Raw genomic sequence first — 16,501 nt, forward strand, 5'->3', positions numbered from 1 at the left:
AGATCATAGCTTTTCCTATCGAAACATATCGTCGTTTGTTGCAATTTCACAAGATTTAAGCCTAAAAACTCGTTTCTTCGATTATTATTCTGGTTGGTATTTTGGACCACCAGGTTTCTATTTTGGACCACCCTCTGGACCTATTTTGGACCACCCTAAATAAGTTTTTTTTTCTAAATTTTGCGACATTTACGACAGCGATTGATGCGCAATTATGTGAATAATTCAGTTAATCTTTCCTTCCTTATTCTTGTAGTCAAGTTTTGTTTGTTCACTATAATGCATTCCTGAACTATATAACGTTCTTCAACTTTTCCCCAACCTCTACCTAGGTATATACTTAATTGTTGAATACTTCTTACTAAAACCGTCTGTTTTTTTTCTACAACTTTTTAAGCTTTAAAACAGTAATTTTAGATAAGAATAGAGTAAAACAGAAAAATTCCTTCGTTATATAGTGTGTTTCAAATGTTTAAAAAACTCCTACAGCGCACTGAAATCTCGAAGAAAATTGTTCTGCAGTGCTAAATACTGGCCAATCGGCTTATCTTTAGGATCAAGAGCGCAAATCTTCTTCAGGCTACCCAATGATAAGTTAAGAAAGTCTGATATCATCATCTCAGCGACATCAATTGATGCACTTTGACTTCCAAAACCTTAGTGGATTTGGTTGAGCTTCAGTTCTATAGAAAACATAGATTCCAAAAAGATAAAAATATGCGAGAATTATGCTATAGTTTTAACGATTTAAAAGCAAGATTTCTTTCACTGAAAAATTCACAAAAAATCAGTTTTATCTTTAAAACAATTTTTTTAATCTTTTGAAAAAAATTTTCGTTGAAGTTAATTTTTCAATTGTTTTTTTTTTCTCACAAATTGCATAACCACAGGGGCTGAAAAACTAGATTTTTAGTACTTTTTCGCTTGTAAGTGTTACACATTTCAACAAATTTTTCCTAGGTTTTGAAACACATAAATACTATATCATTACTCAGTTGAATATATTTTTTGTTAAAATTGTTCTACTATTAACTGAGGTATTCCAACTGTTACAAAAATTAAACTTATCACATATTTGCCGATTTGTTGTCGTTTTTCCCAACCCCTCCATTAGAGTCTATATTTAGTCTCTTCTTCCTAACCAAGTGTATTTATTTCTCGAAAATCCACCCTGAATGGTAGTAACTATTAGACCAAACCGTCAATAGTTTTCCATAAAGCATTGATCTTATTAAAAAATTGTGTATGTCCAGTTTTTTCATGTTTTTCAGCTCCTTTAAGCTGTAGCTTTTAACAACTGCTTATCAAACAGATGCCATAATGTGGGTTGTAAGATTCACGTAATTTAAAGCCACAAATAGTAATTTAAACAGTGATTGGCTTGGTTTTATGCCGATTGAAGTGAACTTTGTCTAAAGGCAGGTTTGGCCTTTAGCGAGTTTATCAAATAGAATAATGTCAAAATTCCAAATTTAATTTATAATAAGCAATTGAAACAGAGTGCATTATTTTTTACATATCGTCGTACAACGTCTTATTATGTTCATGAACATTTAACAGTAAGTTCAATACCCAAGTTATGTTGGGTGGTCCAAAATAAGTCCCTAGGGAATTAAGTCGGACCTATTTTCGACATGGGTCAAATTGCTATTAAAACAAGTTATTTTGGATCTTCAAGCATGCAAACTAGTTTTCAAGTGTTTTATCATAGCTGTGAACATGTTTATAGATGTTAAATTCATCACAGCTATATAGAAAACCTTTTGAAAGTTAACTCGAATAATGTCACGTCCTCCTGAAATGTGGCTAATTCGGCCCAACAGTAAAAAATCAAAACTTTATTTTCGAATTTCTCTACCTTATCAGCTTACTTAGATGGAATGTTAGATATGATTAGAATCATAAGTATTAGCTTCAACTATATTTGTTCAAAATTTCCATGATTAACATGATTTATGTGAGAAATATTCGAAAAAAGCTGCAAGGTGGTCCAAAATATGTACCCGGTCCAAAATATGTACCCGGTCCAAAATAAGTCCGTTACCCTATAGGTGGAAAGATCAAAGCTAGAGCGCTTTGGGTAGAAGAAATTGAATAGTTGCCCGGTCGGACACAATCTCATGTGTTCGACCCGTCCGTGTTTCAATGTGGGTAGGAATGCGATGGGTTTCTTTATCGCTTCCTATCAACATTGAAACGGCGCGCGGCAAAGAATCACGCAAGTAGTTCAAAAGCTGTTCACAAAACAAAAGCCCTGCTCACATTTTCACCAACTATTCAATTTCTTCTACCCAAAGCGCTCTAGCTTTGATCTTTCCACCTATAACACTTTCATGTTCTTTCTAAATATTCTACCTTGAATTTTCACAACTCGCCAAATGCCAAAAATTAAATAAGAATAACTATTGAATAGTGTTTTTGGTATTTTATTTTTATTTCGATTATTGTCATTTTAACATGTTTATGTCATTCGCGAATTATATCAACGATGCAGTTGACGGACAGTCATTGCAAAACTTATCCGATACAACTGTGATCAATGTTTACTGTTGGGATCGAGCTCTCGGACATCGGCTCAGTAAACAACTGACTTTCCAACTGAACTATACTGCCGCTATTCGCAAGACTGTCCCATATGCATTTTCGTCATTTTTCAGTTTATCTCAAAAATCGTTCAAATACAGTAAGTTCTTCAATTTAGACTAAAAACTTTCATAACTTTGTTCTCAACATATATGAAAAAATACCAAGTCATGTCTGTCCCATATGAAATATACCTGCAAAGCTGTCCCATATGTCTATTTATACAGACTGCTTCAAAATTGCTCCTCTAATTTACGTTAATTTTACAAATATTCATACAATGTGTGCGACAAAATAAGCATACATTGAAATTGTGAAAGTTAGACTAGATAAAACAGTACAGTAAAGTTAAAAATAACAATCTCCATAATTTTTACAAGCTAAGTTTAGCCTAATGGGTAAATTCCATCAAACTGTTATTTTTTAAATTTCGCATGAAGCTTATTGAATTGTTCTTTGGAAAACATGAAAAATAGTCAGCTACAAAGCCATATTTTTTAGGTTTTTGTCATGATGTTACTTGCTGCTTGGACTTTCATAAAATCTATGAACAAAAATACGCGTACCTGGTAGCACACGTTTAAGTCATATTGAATTGATTTTTCTCATCAAATATTTGCAGCCAAGATGCTTCGCTGTTTCTGATTCAGCATTAATTTAATTTGTATTGTCTTTTTAAAAAGTTGATCGACCGAAAAACTTTCCAATAGACGAAGGTACAGGTTGTTTTAGTAATGGAACGTTGTTATTCATTTTATTTTAGACCCACTCAATTGTTACGGTAAACTTACGTTATTTTTATAAAAAATATGTCATAAACATCATTTCAAACTTATTTTCATCAGTAAACAACCAGTAAAGTGAATAATAAAGCTCAGTTAGAGAGAATCAAATGATCAACTGACAAAAGAAAAGCCAAATATGGGACAGCTTTGGGGGTACATTTAATACGCATGCGAAATATACTCGCAAGGCTGTCCCATCATTATTTTCTCCTCTGCATCAACAAAGTCCAAAGCAAAAAAACATTGGATGAAATTCTACAATAATTATCTTAATATCTGTGTAGAAAAAAATAGAATAGGTAAAATTTCAACCGAGAAATCCACGAAAGTTTATAAAAATCTTTAAAGTCGTTTCTCTCGGTTCGTTGTTTTTGCATATGGGACAGACTTGCCGGCAGCGGCAGTTCACCCTCCTATTAATTTTTTTACATCAGTTAATGCAAATATTCTTTTTCGGTAGATATTTTGTTTTGTCCGAAATATCTCATCTTTTTAGACATAAATACATTTATTCTGTGCTGGAAATTTTAAGTTTTCATAACTTTTTCATTTCTTTTATTTTCAAAGAAGGCTTATGCTTAAGACATAAATTCAAGTGAAGGCAATTAAAAAAGACGCTCATTTCGGTCAAAATCGAGATCGAATAGCTTCTGAAATAAACGAAAATTTAAATACCTGATCGGATTCAAAATTTTAAATCTGACTTATGCAGAATTTATGATCTATAAGTCTATGGCCAAATTAACACTTCAAAGAGTTAGCGTTCTTCAGTTAGCGGAACTAAAAATTAGAGGAACTTTCTTATCCGCTAGCTGAAGAAAAATATAGCGAGGAAATAAATTCGCTTACCGAAAGTTAGCGGACTAATAAGCGATTAGCGGATTAGCGTTTTTGTGCCGGACACTGCCATTCTGCCTGGTGACCTTTCGGCAAAACATCCTTCGGGCCTGTTAACCCATTCAACCTAGCGACCTTCGGCCTAACATCTTTCGGCCGAATGTCCAGGCCCCACTGAAACATGTCATCAACTTTTTTTTTCTAAAATTTCAAAATAGTTTCTCAAACCTCGAATTGAATAGATATTCATAATTCAAGTAAAAGAAAAAAAATTTAAAGTTTTGAATTTCTCGAATGCCATATTTGAAGCTTGGCAACAAACATTTGACCAGTTGTGTACAACATGATAAATGAACGCTTTGATAACCTGACTGATTTCCCTATATACTACTTAGCCACCTCTAAAAACGAAGCCGGCTTTACAGTCGGAATAACCTATCGCGAACGCGCTTTCCGAGAACCTCGAAGGACAACTGGGTCAATGTTGCGTCGTTGCTCGATTCGATTCGCGTGTTTGTTGGGTCCTGTCCAGCTGTGTTGGTAAACATACCCGTAAAACAAGCTTTCGGCAAGGATCTCCTCTATTACAATACTACACAGAGCGATCGCGAACTGATCGGCGAAGATCTTAGTAATGTGCAATGAAGTAGTAAGCGGTTGTTATAAGAAGAACGTTCAAGAAACCTGTACTAACTACTAAATGTTGTAAGAGGGGGAGCCTGGTGGAGGATTTATTTTTAGCGTTATGTAACAGCAATGTGTGACACCACCAGCAGCTGTTTGACTGTAGCATGGTCTTGGATCTAGATCTTGTTTTATTTTAGAAGTAGGGAGCACTTGGTGCTAGTTGGTAGGTAGACTCGGGTTGCATTACTCACCTTTCTCTTTGAAGTTGAAACTGCTTGGCTTCTGAGTGGTCGTCATGGAAATGCATAGCAGCAGAACCAGTAGTCGAGCCATTTTGTGGATGCTGATCTGAGAAGTGTGCGTCGTCTGGCCGAATGCTTGACTCGAACTCGTAATTGTTACTGAATTTTTCGATAATTTTTCCCTTCTTTGCGTAACTGCCACTTGGTTTTATTGCAGGGAGCTCGAGGTCACCACACGTGATTCGAGATTCACTTTTCTCTTCAGGGACATTCAATCCGCAACTTAACACACTTGACAATTACTTTTTCGAGCGCCTTTCGCTCACCGGATTAAAAAAAGACGCCACTGAAAGTGCTTCGAACAATATTTGTCTTCACTGTACTACACAGATCACCGATAAAAAAAATGATAAAACAAAATGCCAACAATCGTAACCAAATTAACACGCAACGCGACGCGGAAAAACCACCCCGAAGATCCACACCGCGGCTGATGATGTCCACAGGCGTCTCAAACAACAAGGCAGATAAAAAAAAAGAGGGGTGACGTGTGGGATGTTTTGCGCGCAACCTGCCAGCAAGATTCGGTCACACAGCGGATTTCACGCGGGGATGCTCTTCGGCCTTCTTCTTTTTAGCGAAGGTAGACGCTCACACAACAACGACAACCAATCGAAAGTCGCGCCACACGTCGAATAGGTAGGCACCCGATAGTCAAATCGAATCCGAATGGACCCCGTTGCAGTTTGGTCTGTCCTGGGCTTGGGGATCGCGTTTTTTTTTTCTGCTGCTGCTGCTGCTCCGTGGCTACTCACAACTCACAAACAGCATCAACCAACAACAAGAACAATCGACCTGAACGAACCGGAGATCGCAAGTTTAGGTCGCCGTGAACATACACACGGCACGGCACGGCCCGGGTGCTAAAGAGAATCGTCTACGAGAGGTGACCACAGAGAGTAGGTAGGTTCGAACGAGTGAGAGATCTCGGCGGCACGGCGTGACCATGAAGACATCTGGTTCAGGTTTGGGGAGGTTGGAGAAGCAGGAGCCGCACTATGATTAGCCGTAGGTCTCGGCGGAGTCACCGCATCGGACCAGACCAGCTCAGAGCTATGATAATTTATATTTTAGTGCATTTCGTGGTTGCATTACTGGCATTTTACTTAAGCACATGGGCTGCTCTCTGCCTGGCTTGTTTGGCTGGACAATCGCAAAACATTCACTGGCCATCATCATTCCAATCGGAAAAGAAATGATTTCAACGAAGGTAAAAGGTGAATAGTGTGGGGTTCGATTGTTTGTGATGCTTCCGACTGAATGTGTTGACAAGAAACCGGATCTTAATTCTTGAAATAGCTTTGAATACAAAATAGTGAAGGTTATCGTTACAGTTTATGGACTTAGTACGAAATATTTCTGTTGAAATCTAATCGTCATAAAGTTAAGAAGGGGAATTACGGGGCTTTAAACAGCACATTAAGTATGCAATGAATATGGGGTAGAAGACAAACTTTTAAAATTCTTTTTGACTGACACTTACAAACTATGAAATGAGAATTAATATAGCCAAAATAGTCAATAAAATTTTTGGCTATTGTTTTCGCTTGATTTTGGCTAAGGCTTGGGGCTCCTTAAATAAAGGATCAAGTCTTCTTTAACTTAATTAGCCGTCTACTAAATATGTCCACCGCAAAAGCAATTTTCTTTTTCTCGAGGGATTTTAAGCGTCTTCATGGCTTTTTCATCCCGATCAATAGCAATTTGAGTTTTGGAAGCACTTGCAAGAACGTTTTGTAAACTCTGCTTAGCTTTGTAAAACGCACGTCAAAAAAATAGATTTTTTTTCTTTGAACAAAAAACTTTATACGACAAATTTTGAAGCGAAGACATTAATATCTGCCTCTAAAAAAATTTCAATTGGATACGAGTAATGAGCCTTATAACGGACTATGATTTTTTTTAAATTTTCGTCAACGGAAGTAAAACGCCAATTCTGTGGATTTGTTTGTTTGTTTGTTTGTTTGTTTGTTTGTTTGTGTGTTTGTCTTCAATATAGGCTCAGCCGTCTTAAGAGCAAGAGCTGTGAAATTCGGCGTGAGTGCTTATTAGGTCCAGGGATGATAAAAAATGTTCTCCGAACTTCGAATGACCACTTCTAAATGGGGTCGTCCAAACAACATGAATACTGTATAAGCGATATTGACGTTATTATTCTTCGGACCGAGATGAAAATTTGCCCATGGGTGTTTTGAAGAATGAACAGCTGATTTGAATTATCGAATTCCGGGTGAGGAGTTGGTCAAAGGGGTCGTCCATTTAAACTTTTCACAGTGGTTTGCGATATTGACGCTAATACACATTGAATTGTAATGAAAATTTGCACATAGTAGTCCTTATGACAAGTAATTGATTTCAGGTGTCAAATTTTGGATCAGCGGCCCGCAAAAGGGGTCGTCCATATTGATTGCTCACTATTTTTGCTATATTGTTGTGATTACGCTATAGGGTTACCATCTCCCGCAAAGCTAAAAGGATTACAATGAAAAAATGTTCCAAAAGAGTGATGAAAACTTTATAAATAAAAAGACAGAACTGTTAAGAGTAATTTGAAAACTGCCAATTTGGTGGGAGTAATAGCTCCCAGATGGTTTTTCAAAGAAAAAAAAGTAAAAATCCCGATTGCCCAGATATCGAGAAAAATGCCCGGATTTATCCGAAATTCAAGCAAAATCCAAACCAAAACTTTTTTTTAAAACAAAGTATGATATTTTGAGCTTTTTAATTGAAATTCACGTGTAAACGTTTTTTTTTTAATGTAAAATTTTAATTGAACACCGCTGATGTGACACAATAAAGAAGAATTTTTCATGTGTTTATTTTTCACTTTTTCTCTTGAGTATTCATGGGAAAAGCCAGGATTAAAATTCCCGATTTTCTCGGACAGAATACGCTGAGCGATTTTTCAGTTTTGGATTTTTCGAAAGAAAATAATATTTGATGTTATACTGACAAACTACATCAAATCCGATATGCGTATTTTCCTTTGAACAAACAATATACTAGGTTTGTGCGCTACGAAGCATTTTGTATATTGCTCTTGAGCTCTTCAATAACTGTAAATTACGATTCAAAGATGCCTTTATGAAAACGTAATATTTTGGTAAGGTATTGAAAGTTTTTGTAAGTTGTATTTCTTTCGTATTTTTTGTATAAGATGTGGTAAACACACTTCATATACTGAAAGAAAAAAGTTCATATTTCCGATTGAATGCCTCTCATCAAAAAAGAGTACAATTCGAAAATTTCACTAGCAAAAGAGTACGCCCATTTTGATCAAAATTGAGTACATGTACTCTCAAAAGAGTACGTATGGTTTTGATCCGATTTTGAACATGGGAGGTTTGAGAGACGGCAATTGATTTTAGGTGCTAAATTTTAGATCAAGGTTTAGAAAAAGCGGTCATCTATATGAAATATTCTCTGTTTTGACGATATTGTCTATAATCGCGACATCGGATTGTAATGAAAATAAGTACATGAGAGTTTTACAGCAAGGACAATTGATTTCAGAAGTTAAATTTTGGGGCAGGAGTTGGTAAAAGGGCCATATTTTTGGGCAGGGGTCGGCAGTTGTTCAATATTTCTCCAATAGGAACCATGCATTAAATCGAGACGGAAACTCATACGTTTTGAATAAAACGCCGGAAAAAATGATTTTCCATATCATCTTTTTTTATATCTTTTGTCTACAGGACGATGAAATAAATCATAAAAAAAAATCGGCTTGTGAAGAAAAAAGTTATTAATGAAAAACTAGTATTTTTTGCTTCTCCCAAGCATAATACCTTAAAATCCTTTTCACGTTTGAGACTCAAACAACCCCTCCTTATGGTCAGATCTTTCTGAAAATTAGCATGTGACCTTTTGGCTAGCTGATAAATAATTTTGACTGGGAGCGAGTGAGATTTGTTTGATTTTTCCTATACTATGATAAGTAAGGCTATGATCATTTAGAATTCGGGCAATTACAAACGTGTGTATTTTAAAAAATATTCATTTTTTTCGAAAAAATTTCAATGGAGGAAATGAAGGTGTTAATATTGAAATATAAAAATATAAAAAAATAATTTACCGTTGATTTCAAAAAATACTTTTACTTTATTATAAAATCTCTTTTTTATTTTTGCACACTGTTTTCAGTCATGTTTTGATTTATTATTTTTACCACAGAAGCAGAACCTTTACAAAATCACGATATTTTTCACAAATTCACTCGGAAAAACCTATTAGAATATGGTTGGAACCTTTACGTGAGCAGGCATCTCGATGAATTTGACCTCTTAAATTCGGTTTTAACATAAATTTCTTTGTTCAACAGAACAAATCTGCCACATTGCGTAAAAACCGGTTGCACGGATTGCGATCCATTGAACTGTTCATTTTTAATTATTAACTGGGAGTCTACAAGACAGGCAACACTTTTTGCCTGCCGGAAACGGATTTACTGCATATTTAAGGGGTCTGCATTAAGCTATCCCCTATAACCATAGACTTTTTACCCATATTTGAGATTATTTATTGATTTCACCGCCTCCAAAAGAATGGCCGTATGTATAGTGTTACCATATCCTGCAACGCCAAAAAGAGTACAACGAGAAAAATTTTCAAAATTGTAAAGTCTAATACCATTTATTCAAAAACCATAATGTTTTACGTCATTCAAATACCGTCAATTTGTTACAAGATATGTGACTTACGTGACAAATACACAGTGTTTTAAGTTGGATTAATCAAAATTTGATTATAAAAACTTCATTTTTTAAAGAGTTTCTCATAGAGGTATTTTTTTATTCTTTAAAACATTTTTGCTGATTCGTTCGCTTTTGATTTGTGCACTATGCTTTTAAGCAAATTGTAGCTATGCATATTGTCTACTTTCCAGGAGCTCATTGCATACTCTAAGGCGCTAATTTTGAACGATAAATCCCGTTTGAAATCGTGAATGTACTCGGGATTCCTAGTGGATTGATAGCCATCCACTGAAACATTCAACAAAAGTAGCAAAACTGAAGTGTTGTGCAACGAACGCATAAAAAAATTGATGTCTTGTATTCTTAACAAACCATCTTCATGTATCGGAAGCAACAGTCAGTTTGTATGGGATAATTTAATTTAATTCCTTTCACCGAAAAAAAAGAGTACATTTTATGAAATTTCACAAAAAGAAGAGTACGCTAATTTTTCGATCGAAAAAGAGTACATGTACTCTTAAAAGAGTACGTATGGTATCCCAAGGTACGTAGTACCTTTTTCCAGCACCGTCTCCCACACAAGTACACCTGGAGATCACCGTACCAAATGCAATCACAGATCGACCACGTTTTGATTGACAGCCGGCACTTCTCGGACATCATCGACGTCAGACCATTATCTGGTGATGGTGAAGATGCGCCCAAAACTCTCCGTAGTGAACAACACACGAAACCGGCGCCCGCCTCGGTTAAATATCGCACGACTGAAGCAACCTGAGGTCGCGGCAGACTACGCGCAATCGGTCGAAGCAGCGCTGCAGGCAGAGGGCGAGCTTGACGAACCCCTCTCGAGGACTGTTGGTATACCATCAAGACAGCCATCAACAGTGCTGCGGAGAACGTCATCGGTTATGAGGAGCGAACTCGACGGAACGACTGGTTTGACGAGGAGTGTAGGAAGGTGATGGACGAAGAGAATGCCGCGGCAGTAGTGCAAAGAGGCACCCGTCGAAATGTGGAAAATCACCGACAGCGGAAGAGGCAGCGAGTCCGAATTTTCCAGGAGAAAAAGCGCCGCCTGTAGGAGGAGGAGCTCGAGGAGCTGGAGCAGCTGCATCGTTCCTAAGAAATACGAAAGTTCTATTAGAAACTCAACGCATCCCACAAAGGCTTCGTGCCGCAAGCCGAAATGGGCCGGGATAAAGACGGGGGCATCCTGACGGACAATCGTGAGGTGATCAAAAGGTGGAAGCAGCACTTCGATGAACACCTGAACGGCGCACATGCAGGAGATCAAGACGGTGGGGGAAGGTACATCGCCGGCGTAGCCAACGACGAAGACGAGCCACTCCCAACGATGAGTGAAGTTAAGGAAGCCATTCGCCAGCTGAATAGAAACAAGTCGGCTGGGAAGGATGGCATCGCAGCTGAACTCATCAAAATGGGCCCGTACAAGTTGGCCGATTGCCTACACCGGTTGATAGTCCAGATCTGGGACATAGAACAGCTACCGGAGGAGTGGAAGGAGGGGGTAATATGCCCCATCTACAAAAAGGGCGACAAATTGGACTGTGAGAACTACCGAGCGCTCACTGTCCTCAATGCCGCCTACAAAGTGTTGTCCCGAATCCTGCTCCGCCGCCTAACGCCACAAGCAAACAGATTAGTGGGAAGTCATCAGGCCGGCTTCATGGAGGGACGGTCTACGACGGACCAGATATTCACATTACGGCAAATCCTCCAAAAATGCCGCGAACACCAAGTTCCTACGCACCATCTATTCATCGACTTCAAAGTCACATACGACACGATCGACCGTAACGAGCTATGGAAAATCATGGACGAGAACGGCTTTTCCGGGAAGCTGATCAGACTGATCAAGGCGACGATGGATGGAACGCAGTGCTGTGTGCGGATCTCGGGTGAATTGTCGAGTTCATTCGAATCGCGCAGGGGGCTTCGACAAGGTGATGGTCTATCCTGCATGATGTTCAACGTGGCGCTAGAAGGTGTTATTCGACAAGCGGTGGGCGAAATGCGGGGCACGATTTTCAACAGATCCAGTCAACTTATCTGCTTTGCCGATGACATTGATATAGTCGGCAGATCATCTGCGGCGGTGGAAGACATGTACCGCAAACTGAAACGCGAAGCAGGAAGAATTGGGTTGATGATTAATACGTCCAAGACGAAGTACATGCTGGCCTGCGGATCCGAGACCGACCGAACCCGCTTGTCCAGTAATAACAAGGTCACGATTCACGGCGACGAGCTGGAGATACTCGAAGACTTTGTCTATCTCGGCTCACTGGTGACCGCAGACAATGACACCAGCCGTGAGATCCGGAGGCGCATTATCAGCTGAAATCGAGCCTACTATGGACTCCACAAGGAACTGCGGTCGAGAAGACTTATCCCTCGCACAAAGTGTAACCTGTATACGACGTTCATTAGACCGGTTGTTCTCTACGGGCACGAGGCATGGATATTGCTGGAGGAGGACCTGCGTACACTCGGAGTATTCGAGCGACGAGTGTTAAGAACCATCTTTGGCGGCGTACAGGAGAACGGAGTGTGGAGGCGAAGGATGAACTACGAGCTCGCGCGACTCCACGGCGAACCCAGTATCCAGAAGGTGGTGAAGGCTGGCCGGATACGCTGGGCGGGACATGTTGCGAGAATTCCGGACGACTGTCCTGCAAAACAGGTGTTCGCTACGAATCCGGTAGAAACAAGAAGAGTGGGGGCGCAACGAGCGAGGTGGTTAGACCATGGACCGAGTGAATTATAGGAATTATGTTCGTCAAGTTATGTCGTGAGACTATGTATACTATGTATCTAAATAAATAAAAAAGAGATTAAGGATTTTACCTACGATGATTGATTTGAACTTCGTGAACATCCTATCTTATATTTCTTAACCAATTGGGGCAAAAAAAAATTCAGAAAAAAATCCACACTTCATGAGTTTTCGAATCGACAATGAAGAATGTCTTTTTGCATCGTTAACATCTCAAACACAGGTAAATTAAAAAATTAAAAAACCAACACAACGCTGCTAATTTTTTGCATATCCGAGCTCTAATGGAGTGGCCATGGCCAAGGAGTGGTACGCCGCCAACAACGTGCAGGTGGTTCCCAAGGACAAGAACCCTCCAAACACGCCAGAGCTCCGCCCAATTGAGAAATACTGGGCTATTGTCAAGCGGAACCTAAAGAAGAACAAAATAACTGCTAAGGACGAGCAGCAGTTCAAGGAAAACTGGCTTTTTGCGGCGAAGAAGGTGGACAAGGTGGCTGTACAAAATCTGATGGCAGGGGTTAAGCGTAAGGCCCGGCAATTCGGATTTGGAAAAGCTGAAGTCTAACTGAGTATTTTTCCTGAATTTTATACTAATTAAACTTGAAAAAGAAATTTAATTTGATTTTTTAAATAAACGATTTCACCGATTTACACGCGTTTTCCCTTGATCAAATTTTGACCGTATTACCCTTTACATAGAAAGACCACCGGAAGGGCCCAAACTAGCACGCCGAAAAAAAAAACTTACACATTTGCCGTTCTTATCAATATGACCCGAGAGTTGGCGCGCATTCCTCTGATGGCATTTGTAAACCAATTTGCATGATTTTAGATTCATTGTTTAGGAAATTTATTATAGTTTCTGAATCTATAAAATTTCAGTTGGTGCAATTTATTCGAACGTCTGAATTCTGCTCCGAACGGAAAAAACCCAGAAAACGATGTCATGTCAGAATTCCCATATCTTCTTATTTTTTTGACGTATACTGGGAATTTCAGGATAAAAAACTTAAATTTTTATTTTTTTTTTCTTGGCAGCGTTGTATTTCATTCAAAGTTGAACTGATTTTCAAATTAAAATTAAAATTAATTAAATTAAAATTCAAAAATCAAGATCGAAAGCATTCACACTCGTGTAAAAGTAGTATGTTTGTATGTATGTTAAATTGATGTTAAAGTAAAAATCAAAGAACATGCCAACGATATTATTTTGCAAAATAACTTCTGAAACCTAAAAATTAGAAAAAAAAATCTAAATATCAAAAACAATTACTTAGCTGTGAATCACGTAAAAATATTATTATGATCAGCACAAACCACCCTTCGTAGCTATGTGGATGATTTCATCAGTTTGCTATAGGAAGGCAGATTTAGAGAGCACGAAGAGCAATGGATTTTGTTTGATTTATGTTCTCCCGGGGGGTTGTTAAGCTGCCGACTTGTTTGCTACACAACGTTTGAAATTCTGGTCGAATTCCGACATCTTTTAGTAAATTCGGAAAACGTTGCTAAAAGTTTTGGATAAACCTCATAAAAAGCATATCTATTGTTTATTGAGATTTTAATCTATCATTGGGTGTATCAAAAGTGATGAAAATGTTAAAAAATCATGATAACAAAATGAGAAATACGCGGATCATAACAGCCGGGTACAAAACTACGATTTTTTTTTGTTTTCATTCCCATATTACGATTTACAGTCATATTTGAGAAACTATGTGTATTCAGTGAAAATGATGATCATGTTATAAAAACTAAAACTAAAATTTGAATTTTTTAAATCGGTTCAATTTAGAATGAGATACAGCGATGCTAAGAAAAAACGTATACTCTTTTAAAAAGTGAAAGTTTTTTTCCGGTAGCTCCAGGATAACAGCCAAAACTCCCATAAATTTTTAAAAATTATTGAGAAGATTTATTTTTTACAATTAAACCTATAAATTATTTTTTATACGCCAAAGTACTCTGCAGGTATGAAAATTTTAAAAATAATGTCTTTTTTCGGAGGTTTTCTGTTCAAAGCTCTCTATAGATCATCTGGTATGTAAAATTGATTTGAATTTTATACATTCAAAATCTTGAATAAATAACCTTAACAATGAATCTAAATTCATAAATAGCGGTCGAGATATGCAGCCATCGGAACGAAATAAATTTGCTAGTCAAAACGATCGGAAAAAAATTTATTTAAAATTTTGCGAACGGCTTGGGAAAATTAATTATTTTTGTTCTGAAATTCGTAACATCAGTTGCTGTTCTCTTTCTAAAGTGTTTACTTCAAAATAATGTTGAAATTTTGATTGAAATGCTGTTTAAGACATAAAACTAATTTGCAATTATTTTAACAAATTTCATTTATATTTGGAAGGTGTAGCAAAGCACCACGGGTCAGCTTGATTCATGATAAAAATAACTTCAATGAATAAATTTTCGATTTTTTTGCCTCATGAGTCCTTCGACCTAGCAGAGTTATGAAATCAATCTGTTTTCTTTATCCTAAATTGTATTTTTTTTTAAATTTGAAATGACTTTATTTAATTCAAAGAATTCGTGGAATTATTATGAGGAATCCTGTTTTCGTTTTAATGAAAATAATAACTTCTTTAAAATTTGAATATTAAATATTAGAAGTTGCTTCTGTTGGTAACTAAAAAAATGGTATTAGATAAAGAGATGCTCTTTTAAAGCTTTGATCACTGGTCACTCAAAATTGAGTGATACACAATGAGAGCACACCACTACCTAACTGTACGAGAGAATGAAAATGCCAAAAACAGCCCAGCACAGTAGCTCGAATCCTCACAGCATCCAGTTTGCAACATGAACGTATACAAAATCAAAAGCTCTCTCCACAAAAAGTACACCGTTGCCCGATTACAACCTACTCTCCGAACAACCTCTCTCGCAAAGCTCCGATCCCAAGTCCGGTCCGGTTTGGTCCATTCGGCTTAACTTTGACCAAGAGACCTCAACGACGAGCCGCACTCACAGTCACATAAAAGCGACGAACCTCTTTCCCCACAGTCCTGCGCCGAATCCTATCACTAAACTCGTTGAAACTCGATTCTGCGCCAGAAAATCAGGAGCCAGATCGATTCGAATCTTCGTTGGAATTGGTTGGTTGGGTCCAATTGGTCCAGTTTGGCCCCAGAGTTCTTCTCACACGGAGACTCACAAAAACGAAAGATGAGAGATACCTTTTTACTGGAAAAATGTCCACCGTCCACTGTTTTTCTCGAAATAAAGTCGCGCGCGCACTCGACTGGATGCTGAGCTATGGAAGGTCGACACTAGACTGATGGGGGAGCAGAAATCAATTCACTTTCGGTTTCTCGTTTCGTCTCGGCGTGGATAAAGCTCCACAAGATCTGGCTGCTGGCGACCACCGGCAACAAACGGCGACCTGTCAAATGTGTGCCTATACACACGGTCTAGTTTTATTTCTTGCGCGCTTGTTGTCTGTTGTTTCTCGTGTTCTCAGCCAGCCAGGGACCAGCGAAAAGATCGCAACAACATGTTGTGGTACCTGTTTTGGGGGGCTATGCAGACATGTTGTTTTGAGAAATAGTCGCAACCTATCGGCATTTGGATAGATGCATGCATCTTGATCCAACCGATGCGATGGAGGGTTCGCGAGAAGAACTTTTAGAGGTATGCATCTGAAAATGGATCGCCACTAAGCCACTTGGACGAGGAAATCTGCCGTGGTAGAAAAATTCATAAAAAAAGCATTATTCGGGTTTTTGTAACAAGTTTTCCATCAAAATATCAATTAAAGGCGTAGTTTTCAAAAGTAAAATATGATCTTGAGTGGAACCATCTTTGATCTTGAGCGGAACTACTAGCTTCCGAAATAAACCGCTAGGTGCG

General features: G+C 38.0%; 1 protein-coding gene across 4 annotated transcripts in view; it reads right to left on the reverse strand.

The window, feature by feature from the left end:
* LOC129758813 (uncharacterized) overlaps positions 1-15,951 on the reverse strand; it is a 147,499-nt gene extending 131,548 nt beyond the window's left edge. For 2 of the 4 annotated variants that reach the window (XM_055756443.1, XM_055756446.1), the window contains exons 1-2: positions 15,829-15,951; positions 5,084-5,456 (exon numbers count right to left, since the gene is read on the reverse strand). In XM_055756443.1, the coding sequence (XP_055612418.1) occupies positions 5,084-5,165 (82 nt within the window). In that variant the 5' untranslated portion in view covers positions 5,166-5,456; positions 15,829-15,951. Of the gene's footprint in view, positions 1-5,083; positions 5,970-15,806 lie in introns of those variants that run through there. The other 2 variants (XM_055756445.1, XM_055756444.1) reach the window with 2 other exon arrangements.
* Positions 15,952-16,501: the final 550 nt, after the last annotated feature.

Source organism: Uranotaenia lowii, chromosome 3 (assembly GCF_029784155.1).
Source record: "Uranotaenia lowii strain MFRU-FL chromosome 3, ASM2978415v1, whole genome shotgun sequence".
NCBI classification, from domain to species: Eukaryota; Metazoa; Arthropoda; class Insecta; order Diptera; family Culicidae; genus Uranotaenia; species Uranotaenia lowii.